The sequence below is a fragment of the Eretmochelys imbricata genome, chromosome 4 (genome assembly GCF_965152235.1).
Source record: "Eretmochelys imbricata isolate rEreImb1 chromosome 4, rEreImb1.hap1, whole genome shotgun sequence".
Lineage (NCBI taxonomy): Eukaryota > Metazoa > Chordata > Testudines > Cheloniidae > Eretmochelys > Eretmochelys imbricata.
The window spans coordinates 132391768-132404152 of record NC_135575.1 but is presented as its reverse complement, the minus strand read 5'-3'; the positions used below and the strand labels follow the sequence as shown (position 1 = coordinate 132404152).

The window sequence follows — 12385 nt, the reverse complement described above, 5'->3', positions numbered from 1 at the left end:
ACATAAACCGTGCTCTGCCTGGCCTCCCCACCCCTGCCTAATCCAACGGGGGAATGAAAAGCGGGTGCCAACTCCAACTCTTTGTTGTACCTCTACCTCTTCTCATACGAGTAAAACCAATGACAAGTCGATGTCTGTGTCTTAACTTGGGGAAGGGCCAGGTACTATCTTTAATTTAAACGTTATAAGGAAAAACGTATGCACATATTTACCTGTGTTCTCTTCCCCATTGTCATGCTCATCTGCACTTGCCTGATGGGACTGGTTAGACTGTGGTGGAGTCTCAAATAGGTCCTGGCTCGTGGCATAGCTGGAGCCCCCTGCCCAGTCTCTCCCCACCCCTGCCTTCTTCCTCCTTACTTTTCATGGCCAGGGTATCTGTCTCGGGTTCCTCTGAGGTATCCGTGGTGGTCTGCAAGATGAGGATTCTGACAAGTATGGCATGCAGCTCACTGTAAAAATGGCAGGTCTGCAGCTCAACACACATTGATCGTTGTACTCCCTGGCTTTGTAGGACGCCTGGCATGGTCCTTTGCTTTCCTGCAGCACTGCTGCTGATCCCTGTTTAAGCCTTTGGCTGCATCCCCTGTGGAAGCTTTTGGTAGATACAGCCTCTTCTCCGCACAGGCTCAGGAGATCCTGTACATCTTGTTACTCCAGTCAGGAGCACGTCTAGTGTGTGTAGTTGGCATGGTTGGTTGGACAGTTGCACACAACAAGGGAGAGCTTCAGAGCGTGCTTCCTGAAGTGAGCTATCAGAAAAGTCATTTCAAATATATGTGGGGAGTTTTAAAGGGGGCTTCTGGTATCCGATCCCTGGGCAGTCACGTTTACCATTGTGATCTTAGCAGTTGCTCTTTCAGGGCATTATGGGACAGCAACTGGAGAACTGTTAGGCTCAACACAGGCCACGCAGTGTCTACACTTGCACTGTGTCGACCTAGGCCGGTTGGCCCTGGCTCCATGCCATTCGGGGAAGTGGTATTACTGCACCTACTGTAACAGGTCACTTACATTGGTAGGAGACCAACTTGAAAGTAAGATGCATGCTCAAATAAGTCAATTTACATCAGTCTAACATTGTAGTCTATACCAGGCCTAGAACAGAAGCAGCCCTGCTGGAAGGGAGAGGGGGCTAAGCAATTAAATCTGTTTTCTTCATAAATATGTTAACCTACGAGTGAAAATAACTCACTTAAGGTTTTGTTCAGAAAATTGTGCAAGTACTGTATCTGAATTTTACCCTGTCCTACAGCTTGCTGTTGAATGAAACAATTGTGATTTGACTTTAGTTAGTTAGTCTTCTAAAAAGATTTTGCACTTGGCCCAGTAACTAGAACTCTGGTCAGGGAATCATAGGCCTGAGTTCTATTCCCTGTTTGCTGTGTTTTCCCCATCGGTAAAACCTGGATAAACTTTACTCTCGTGTAAAGCTCTTTTCGTGAATGATGCTCTATAAACGCTACTTAAAGTATTATGCATCATAACTAATTTTCTAGATTCTTTACTGTAATTAAAGGTTGTATTTTTCTGCTGTTCCGGTGGGAGTTAAGTGGGGCAATGACTCTAAACACAAACACTTCTATATGTTACAGTTTAAAGTCCTTGGTGCTGGAGTAGTTTGACATAAAATGAATTTAATTTTAACCCTGCAAAACCTTAATTTCCTTTGTTTAGTTTTTGCTTTTGTGTATCTAAGGGTCCTCTGCATACCTAAGGCATATTCCTTCTAACCCTTTCCCCACCTCTAGAGAATGCTTGAGACTAGAATGAGATGAAAAGTCTCTCCTTTTATGTTGCTCCTCCTTAGTTGAAAAAGAGATCTCTGAGTGGGTGTGCTCATAACTACTGAACTTCCGGTATCTGTAGCACTCTTAACTGCAGGGAGAGAGGCTGAGGAATTTAAGATGGATCTTCCTCAGATCTGTGCAGAATAATACCAATAGACCAACTCATACTAGTCTAGCTTTGGATAAATTTCAGTGCTTAAATCCTCTTCAGAAATGCCTGAGTAAGACTATTGCTTTATGTGATATTTTTTGTTTAATCCTAGGGAATTGGCTCGTGAAAAGGTGATGCGTGAAGTTAAAGCATTAGCTAAACTTGAGCACCCAGGTATTGTTCGATATTTCAATGCATGGCTGGAAGCACCACCTGAGAGATGGCAGGAAAAAATGGATGAACTGTGGATAAAAGACGAAAGGTAATATACCATTTCTGAATCTTTTGAAAGCGATACTGTGTTTAGTGATGGGATGGGAAGGCTGATGATCTATTCAAGAAATATACAGAGACCAGCCAGTATAGACAAGGTTATAAACTTTTAAACTAAAGTTGATGGACTTAATTAGCAATGTACAAATATGTTACGTCTCGTTTAAAATGTTTTTCTTAGTCTATGTCCTCTAGCCTTTTAATCAAATTCTGTTTTGTGCCTATGGGAGATCCTAAAGCACTTTGCTTGACTTTTGCACTTGGGCCTTTTTGTGATTAGAAGTTTCTTCTTTTGCTACAATGTAATTTTAAACTTTACAACCATGGCTTCAGTTTCCAAACTGCATACAAAAACATCTTTTAATCACCATTTCAACGGGTATTCTACCAGTTTAACCCCTTCTGTGTTACAATAAAAGCATAATTACGCACAATGAACACTGCCTGCTAAACTTTTCTGTTTACTGCCTGCTAAACTTTTCTGTTTCATTATATGACCTCTGTATTTTGATTTAGTGAGTTTCAGGATTTTTGATTGATAGGGACTTCATAGTGTATTACGAGTATAGAGGGAAAAACAATGCTTTCAGTAAGAAATATAAATAATGAAGGATCCTGATTGTTAATAACTCTGCTTGTGTTTTCTAATGTATTACTATGACATGCTTTACTTTCCACTAGCAAAGGTAATAGAGATCTTACTAGATCCCCTTAAATGATCCGTATTATCTGCAGACAATGCATTTAGGATTAAACCCAATTCTGTAGTATTAATCTGACTTTCCTTTTTTTAGTACTGACTGGCCACTCAGTTCTCCCAGTCCGATGGAAGTTCCATCATTCAAAATTAGAACAGACCCATTCTCTACAAAGGAGCACATTGAAGTTATTGCTACATCACCACAGAACGTTAAGTCTTTCTCTGTGGGGATAGCTTGTGGCCAGTCCGATTCATCAGAGAGCCAACTTTCTCCAGTGGAGTTCTCTGCCACTGACAACCGGGACTTGAACCAGTCAGCAGATCTGATGTTAAACCTGCAGGACAGTGTCCTTACAGACTGTGATATAGAGGACAGTACTGTTGATGAGACTGATCCAGGCCACTCCGTTGAACTTTGTCCTCCAGCTGTGCCTGGTGTACGGCTGAGGGAGAGGACCTCTTCCTCCATTGTATTTGAGGATTCTGGCTGCGATAACACTTCCAGTAAGGAAGGTAACAGAAGTGATGCTTCACATGACTACTGCCATTGTGAGGAAAAAGCAACAAGTGCAAAAGGATTTGAGAATAGGAAATCTCCTTCAGGAAGCTCTCTGTCTGTTTCTCCACCAAGACCAACAAGTTTAAGTCTGGACCTTTCTAAAAATACTGCAGAAAAAGTCAAACCCACCTCGCCAAAAGTATACCTCTATATCCAGATGCAGCTGTGCAGGAAGGAAAACCTCAAAGACTGGATGAACAGAAGATGCACAATAGAGGAGAGGGAAAGAGCAGAGTGTCTGCAGATATTCCTGCAGATAGCTGAGGCAGTTCAGTTTCTTCATGGTAAAGGACTAATGCATAGGGACCTCAAGGTTTGTATTGGTAAAGGAACACTATCCAGATCTTACGCCTTTGACTATCCAGCATGATCTAGTGAACAGTGTGCATCACTAGAAGCCTGGAGCTCCTGAATTGTAAACCTAGTTGTCTCTAACTCACTGTGTGTCCTTGGGCAGGTGTCCTTTCTCTCTCCCCTTCTGTGGCCTTGTCTTTGCTGCAATGTTAGCACAAGTTATGTGCCTTCCAGTTACCTCCTCTTGACTTAACCTGGCCCAAGTGAGAACAGTCACACTGCAAAACAATGCGTGGGTAGCACAGAGTGTATTAGCAGCATGGAGTAGCTGAGTCCCCACTGCATTATTAGCTTGAGCTTCAGCACCTCTTGAGCTTCAACCCACACCCCCAGATGGGCCAATTAGCTCAAGTTTAAAGCACCGCTTTAATCTAGCTTGAGTTTTTGTGTGTGTATGGGATACAGTTAGGGGTAGCGTGTGAGTTATACCTCAAACTAAGGCTTCAGTAAAGCCAAGCCCTGTGTTTTTTTTTTCCCATTGAGGTAGTAGATAGTATCTCCTACCTCGATAGGGTGTTATGAGGGTTAGTTAATGTTTGTACAGTGCTTTGGAAATACACTTGTCCAGGTGCGGTAAATATTACCATTAATTATGGCTATGAAGATTTCCCAACTATAGGATTATTCCTACCAGGCACAGTTAAGCTGCATTCATTATGACATCCTTTAGTTCACTCTGTTTCCAGTGGAGTTACTTTATGGTAGCATGCACCTTAGGTAGCTGTTGAGCTAGAGTGCATAGTTAGTTTCCATTTTGAAATCAGTTCTACAATTCAAAGTTAACCAGCTAATACTGGTATCTCTCTTCTTCCCTTTGCTAGGAACTCTGGTTACAGAAGGTAAAAAGTGCTGTAACTCCAGAATTGAAAATTAAACTACTCGCAGTTGAATTCTTGGACCAATGCCAAAACCCCAGTACAACTGGTCTGAGGGTTGTAATGTCTTTTTAATGTGTGATATCTATTAAAACATCAGGACTAGAAGTGAATGCTGTTCACCATGGGGAAGCTGTTACAGTGTTTGCTTCTAGTTCTGATGGTTTGAGATACTGAGGTCTTAAATTAAAATAGCATCATTCTGATTGTCATTGTCATTTTCCCCCTTTACTTAAATTCTGACCTGACTTTAGTGGCTGCTAGCTCTAGAACTTCTAGCGTTAGAATCACTGTTGTACACCATCAGTAGTTACTGATGAATATCGATACTATTTGTACTTCGCTGTCACTGCTTCTCCCAATGAATTCTGAGAAACTGAGTTCCACGCTGTTGCTGACATCAGAGGTAGTTCCTGTTTAGTTGAGGAGCTGTCATTGCCCAATTAATTGGAGTAAACATTGAACTTGGAAGAACAAAATAAAGTCCACATTTTTTCCCCACTTATGTGAAATGTTATAGCTCCTCAAACATGGAAACAGTAACTGTTTGACATTGACTGCAACACACAGTCAAACTGCTGGGGAAGGCAGCCATCACAGGTACAAAGAATTTTAAGGATTGTGGAACTACCAACATTTACAGAGTTCAAAATCAGTTACAACAGCAAAAATATGCCTGAGTTAGAAACACTTGGAACCAGCGCAAATATTTTTGGGACCAGCAAACTTCTTTTACTATTGATTTTTAAACCAAGAATCAGAAATTTTAATCCCCGAGAAACGGAACAGAAGGATAATTTTCAGATACTTTAATTGTAAACCTATTGGTTCCTTGCCCCACATGGGGGGGAAAAGTTATTAAAACACAATAGTGATAATACTACTATAGGTATCTTATAGCTTTCTTAGAGCCTTTCATTGGGCTCAGTGGCTTAAACTGGTTCTCCAATACAAGGGTACTGAGGTTCTTCTTTGAGTGCTTGCTCATGTCCATTCCATTGGAGGTGTGTGTGCTTGCCACGTGCACTGGTGCCGGAAGTTTTTCCCTCAGAGTTATCCATAGGGGATTGGCTCTGGTTCCCTCTGGAGTGACACGTGTATGACACGGTATAAGGGGCACTGCCGGCTCCCCCCACCCTCACTTCCTTCTTGCCGGAAACTCCGACAGTGGGGAAGGAGGGCTGGTCATTGAATGGACATGAGCAACACATCTCAAAGAACACCAGTTACAGAATAGGTAACTGTCTTTCCTGTAGATCTTGAGTTAGAGCTCTGCTCTTCTAAACCAGCAGTTGTGAGTTAGAATCTTGCGGGGGCCTCCTAAAAGTTTTGTAGACACTGGCAAGGAGGTGGATAAAATATTCTAAATCTCTCCCATTTCTAAATTCTTGCTTAGTATAAGCTGCATTTGGGGTATTCCCTTGAATTAACAACGTTCTTTATTCAGTGTCCCAAAAAAGTGTCTAAAATATGTATCTTGCAGCTACGATATTTGGATGCTGTTTTACGAGGGAAGCTTATGAGTTTTCTTGGTAGAATCAACAAGTTAGTTTATTCACTTTTTTTTTCTGTGGTTCTTGAAACTTACTGGAACAAATCTTTACCAAATTCTGTGGTTTGTCTATATAATAAGAGGTTGTTCGTACCATTTTAGTAAGTAACCACACTTCATTAACTGTGTAGTTCCAGGATTGTTCATTATAAATACAGGTATTTAAGGCTCACACTGATCAGAGCTGGCCTCATTTCAAGTTAAAAGGAATTTATGCTATTCCCTCAACCAGTGAGAGATGTCACACTTCGATTTCATTGGAAGGGAATGAGCCACGTGAACATAAAACTGTCGTTTTCATTATAATGCCAGAATGAGCTTGAAAAGCATCATAATCCCAGAATGACACCACAAGACAAAAGGTCTCACTGGATGGGAAACCTTGCGGGCAGAGTTCCCTAACCAGGCAGCAGTTTTCCAGAAAGGCAGTTTGCTCCATTGCTGACATGAAAAAAATCATACTACTGAGAACTTCTTTATCTTGTTCAAAGAATGTTCTAGAAAAGTTTTCTGAGAGTCTGAGTGATTGCCACATCCCTCTGAAGTTTCCCTTTGACCTGTTACCTTACATCAGAGAGTATACTGCTTGATCTTTTCCTCTCAGGAAGTCATTCTTCCTTGTTTACTCATTGGCTTGTTTTTGCTGCCATTTGCAATGTTTGAAAGTTCCAGATCTCCTTGATTGCTTGAAGCTATAGGCTAGGCTAGGTAAAGGGAGAGAGGATTGGGGGAAAAAAAAATCTGTTCTTAAGGGTCCAATTCCCCTTCTTCTTAGAATCCCTCCCTCTCCCTATCCATAACACTTCCTTCCTTTTCATTGTCTTGGAGGAGGAAGTGTAATCTTGTCTTCAACTTCCTGCATGTCAGTAAACTGGAGACAACCTGAGGCTATGGTATCTAAATCACTAGTGGAGGAATCTGTACCCAGAAGACTAGTTCCATACTACAGTCTGAAATACATATTTTGATAACTCACCTACAGGAAGAGAAGGTTGGGGAAGGGAGAGTTTTTATTCGTTTTAGTTGGGAGGTATTCATACACGGGTGATGAGGGCCATATAAATACCTTTATAGATAATTTGAGGATGTTCTGCATTTACAAGGTGGTAATTATCCTGCATTAAAACTCTCAAGGCCAAGGTATTCGTTTTAGGAAATTATTGTAGGAAACAAACCCTGAAGCTGAGTTCACCAGCTCCGGGAGTGATTATTACTGAATTAACAAGGCACTCCCTGTCTGTAGATTTATACCATGTTCATCTCAGAGCTGTCTACGCTTTTGACGCACAAGTCAACAGACTTTTTTTTTGCTCACTCATCCCGGTCCCCCACACCATGGGCAGGTGGCAATGGTGGAAAAGCCAAGGTAGTGAGGTGTGCTTTGGAGATGATGGTGGTCAGGTTTGTAACCATTGTTTACTCTTGTGGAAAAGCATTCCACAGCGCCAGCTCTGCCAAGGAAGTTTTGTTCCCTGCTCCACAGTTAACAGACAATCAACGTGTCCTGTGTCCTCTCAGCCGTGCACTTCCCTGTACTCTGGTGATGAATTCTGAGGGGAGTAGACTTCCTCAACTCCCTCTAGCCATCTCTTCACCTAGCCCCATTCCTAATGTCTCATCCATCCTTGCTTCTTCTGGCCCCTTCTTAAAGTCCACCCTTTCTCCACTAAAATAACTCCTTTCATGTGTTTAATATCTGGAGTAGTGGGAGGGTAGGCAGCCATGGGTGTTGTGGGCATGTCAGTAGGAAGTTCTGAGGGCACTGACCAAACAGAATAGAGACTCACAGCACATTATTTAGAAATAACCATTGTTATATAGATGATCTTCTCTGCGTGCAGCACTGTGTGTATAGACACACACCATAAAGGTCGTTATGGGTCAGAAGCTGTAAGGCATTCCTGAGCTGCTCTTTGTGAGATCATTCCATTTCTATATAATTCAGAAGCAGCTATTGCTAGTGATTTGTGTTTTCTGGCAGTTAGTAAGCTGGGGCTGAGGCAAAGCTGAGACTAGTTCATTACTACATTCATAAACCATAAAAATATTAGATTTTAAATCAGGAATTATCTTTTTGTTCCATTGTGGATATACTTGTCTGGCTTTCCAGCAGTTAAATCAGCATAATATTTGTAGGAAAGCAGGACTTAATTCTCAGCTTTCCATTATGTTTGTAATGTTGTAATTAAGAGTGTTGTTGCAGTTTGGGTCAAAACTACTCAGAAGGGAGTGTGGTCTACAGGTCAGGTCAGGGGACTGGGAGTCAGCACTACAGATGTCCATTCCTGATCCAGCCACTGATTTGTGACTTAATTCCCAACCCAGCCAGGTGATCAAAGGGGAATCAGGAACCTCTCTGTGACTCAGGCTATGTCTACACTGCATACCAATGTAGACAGTGTTTAGGGTATGTCAAGCTACATGCTGCTGTGAAAAGCAGGCTGTATCCACACTGTGGCATGTAGCTACATGTCAGTGAAAGGCTCTGGCAGGGAGGAGGCAGCAGGGAAAGTCTGGCAGTTCCCTGCTGCCTTCCTCCTGCAAGAGCCTTTTCTCCACTTCCAGAGTATTTCCCTGTGGCGGGGAAAGGCTCCAGCAGCAGGGAGGCAGCAGGAGACTGCACTGCTAAAAAGAGCAATATAGACAGGAAGACGCTGCTTGGGCGAGTAGAGACCGTATTTGATATATACCCAGGTACTACCTACAGACTTCAGGCATGTCTTTACTCGTCTAAGCAGTGCTTCACGGTCTACACTGCTATTTACACCCCTACTGGGGGCATCCTGTATAGGCATACTACATGCTGCTGAAAGAAGTGTGCCATGTAGATGCACCTTTAGTTGCCCCCACTCTTACTCCAGGAGTGTTTCCCTCAGAGATGTTGACAATAGATATTTGTAAAGTGTGTTCAACCCTCTACAGGGAGGCAGTAGCAAACCACTGTCAGTTAAAGGGTTTTAAAGAAAGTGAGACTTCAGTTAATATTGAATGCTCTTTGCCAGAGTAACTGGGATTCTCAGTTAAGTAAATCTATATTTTGCAGTTCACCTTTAATATAGTCTGCCTGAATGAATTGCTGTAGATAGAGAGGTAAAGGCTTTTGTTTCATGTTTGTAATTCTTTTTATCTCTCATCTGATTGGTTTTCCAGCCTTCCAATATATTTTTCACAATGGATGACATAGTAAAGGTTGGGGACTTTGGCCTGGTAACTGCTATGGACCAAGATGAGGAGGAAGAATCTGTTCTTACTCCAATGCCAGCTTATGCCAGACACACGGGACAAGTTGGGACCAAACTTTACATGAGCCCAGAACAGGTGAGGTTTTTCTCTTGCACGATGCAGTGTCATGAATGGATTTAATTCTCTTCTTGAAAAAAAGATGTGAAAAGATGTAATGTCTTTTTAAAGTTTATTTAATTTATTTCTGCATACCAGACAAGTATTAAGTGATCAGGATCAACTTCATGCCATGATTGTGTATACTCCAATATTGGGGTTATCAAGAACTGGAGTTCAACATCCACTTGTGTACATACATGCCTGTACACACATCTTTCCAGCACTGACTTATGTGAACCCACATGATGGAGTTCACACGAGCTTTTTTTTTTTTTTAAGTCCAACTGCACATGCAGGGGTTGGTGCTGGAAAAGTGCACATGCAAAATTGGGTGAGTGCACGTGGAAGCCACGTTGAGGCCCCACTGAAAATCCAGCCTAGGAATTGAAGGAATAATGACCTTATTCCTGGTAATATATAGCAGATTCCAAGGGTGCAGGACCTTGATCTGTTTTTTAGCTTGGAAGATTGTAACTTGATGTGATCAGAGTTCTGTTCGGGTTCTTATGCTGTGCCCATCAAAGTAAAATTTCAGTATGAACTGAAATCTGATATTGTCATTTTCAGTGTTACTTTTAAAACATTACTTGTAAAACTTGTTCAGTTATGCTTCTAAGGAAAGACCATTACTGTTCTCTATTCAGATAAAATCTGAATACTTGAATAGAGTGTCTTACGAATCACCCTCTTCAGCCCTGTACAGAACTGATTGTGTGTGTTGAACTAAACGGGGTTTTGTGTGTTCCATAGTGATTTCAGATGCACTGATCAATACTATCAGAACACTGCAAGTAACATGAACCTGATTTTGCATTTTCCAGATTTATGGGAACACGTATTCACACAAAGTGGATATCTTCTCTTTGGGACTGATTCTGTTTGAGCTGCTTTACCCCTTTAATACTCAGATGGAGCGGGTTAGGGTAGGTATGCTCTTGTGCAAAAATACTATTCTCAGTTCCACCATTTCTGTTTATAATGTACTGTATGAAAGTGGCTTACCACATATTTGTGTGAGGTTATTACGATACAGCAGTAAGACATGACAGAATTGGCTGCAGTGTGATAAAGAATTTTGTGTCAACCTCCAAGCAGAGTGACATGGAGCAGTATGCAGAACTTGTACAGTAGAGCAAATATGGGCAACTTAATTATGAGGCCATAATTTCTTCATCTCTACAGCCATCTAAGGGAAGCTATAGAACTAGAATTTACCAGAACCCAGAGATCACATTACAGCTTTTGAGTTGAAACCCAATTCTTGGATCCATTTTCTATGTCACCTTCTTCCTTTCACCCCGCCCGCTCTCTCTCCTTTCTTCTCCTCCCCTTTCTCCAAAACATCCAGGGAAGGTTTCTGCTGCTTTTCCCTGCTTTTGAAGTCCATCCAGTCAGAACAGACTTCCTGACCTTAAAGCAGCCTTGCCTACTTCTCCAGCAAATTGGGTGACTCTTGTTGTTCACGTTGCATTAGCCATGAATTGGGGAGGGGTTACTGGTTTTTCCTGCTACAGTCTGTTGTATCATAATTCCCACTTAACAGTGTCCTGTTTGGAAAATCTGATTTAGAAAAATGCATATTGCTCCTTGAGAATTCATTCACAGGAGAGGAATGAGGGCCAGGGAAGGAGTCTTGCCTGCCCTTGGTGAATAATGGTCTGTGTAGGAGAGGACATGTGGTTGTTTCCACCAAGGTTAGTTATTGACACAAATGGTAGATTTAAATTCTTTGTGAAGTGGACTGTTTTGACGTAGTTCAAATTTTGTATCACAGGCCTGCCACTGAACATAACTCTGACCTGAAAGTGTGCGTGTGTGTGTGTGTATCTTCCTACTGTATTTTCCACTGCATACATCTAATAAAAGTGGGTTTTAGCCCACGAAAGCTCATGCTCAAATAAATTTGTTAGCCTCTAAGGTGCCACAAGTCCTCCTTTTCTTTTTGCTGATACAGATTAACATGGCTATCACTCTGAAACCTGTCTCCTATTGCAGTATGGCACTCCACTGGGTAAGGAGTCCTAATAGCTGTGGGGTTTTATAATCTATATGAACATGCCCCCAGGAGAGCCAGGGTAATTGCTTAACTTGAGTCACTTGTTGCCAAAACCATTTCTAATTCTGCTTTTCCAGAAACAGAAAATAGTAACGTTAAATTTACTGGTTTCAGAGTAGCAGCCGTGTTAGTCTGTCTTTGCAAAAAGAAAAGGAGTACTTGTGGCACCTTAGAGACTAACCAATTTATTTGAGCATAAGCTTTCGTGAGCTACAGCTCACTTCATCGGATGCATACTGTGGAAAGTGTAGAAGATCTTTTTATACACACAAAGCATGAAAAAATACCTCCCCCCACCCCACGCTCCTGCTGGTAATAGCTTATCTAAAGTGATCACTCTCCTTACTTCTAAATTAGAACATCAAATGCTGATCTGTTTAGTCCTACAAAGAGAGCAGGATTCTTCAGATGACATCCTGCTTAATCCCCAGATTTCAGTGCCCTTTTCCCATGAAACTGTTTTTCCTGGCCGTGGTAGAACGGCCATCACCACCCAGCGGTATGACTCATCAGGGATTTAGACGTCTCAGTTCCTGGATAATAATATTTGACAGACTTTAAGCTTCAGATTTTGTGTTCAAATTGCTGCAAATGGGGCCCATTTTTTTAACAAAGTCAAATTCAAAGCATCTCCTGTTTCTAAGGCATGCTCAAATGGGTCATGGGTTAGTACTGGAAATTAAGGCATATTAAATTCATTATTAGCTCAGCAGCGTAGTAATTTGTAACTATA

The 12385-nt window shown here is 41.7% G+C and overlaps 1 protein-coding gene across 4 annotated transcripts in view; it reads left to right on the top strand.

Annotated features, from left to right (window-relative positions):
* EIF2AK3 (eukaryotic translation initiation factor 2 alpha kinase 3) overlaps nt 1-12385 on the top strand; it is a 72070-nt gene that overhangs the window by 56610 nt on the left and 3075 nt on the right. For all 4 annotated transcript variants that reach the window (XM_077816013.1, XM_077816012.1, XM_077816011.1 and 1 more), the window contains 4 exons: nt 2054-2203; nt 3009-3786; nt 9405-9572; nt 10418-10519. In XM_077816013.1, coding sequence (XP_077672139.1) covers nt 2054-2203; nt 3009-3786; nt 9405-9572; nt 10418-10519 — 1198 coding nt within the window. The remainder of the gene's footprint in view (nt 1-2053; nt 2204-3008; nt 3787-9404; nt 9573-10417; nt 10520-12385) is intronic.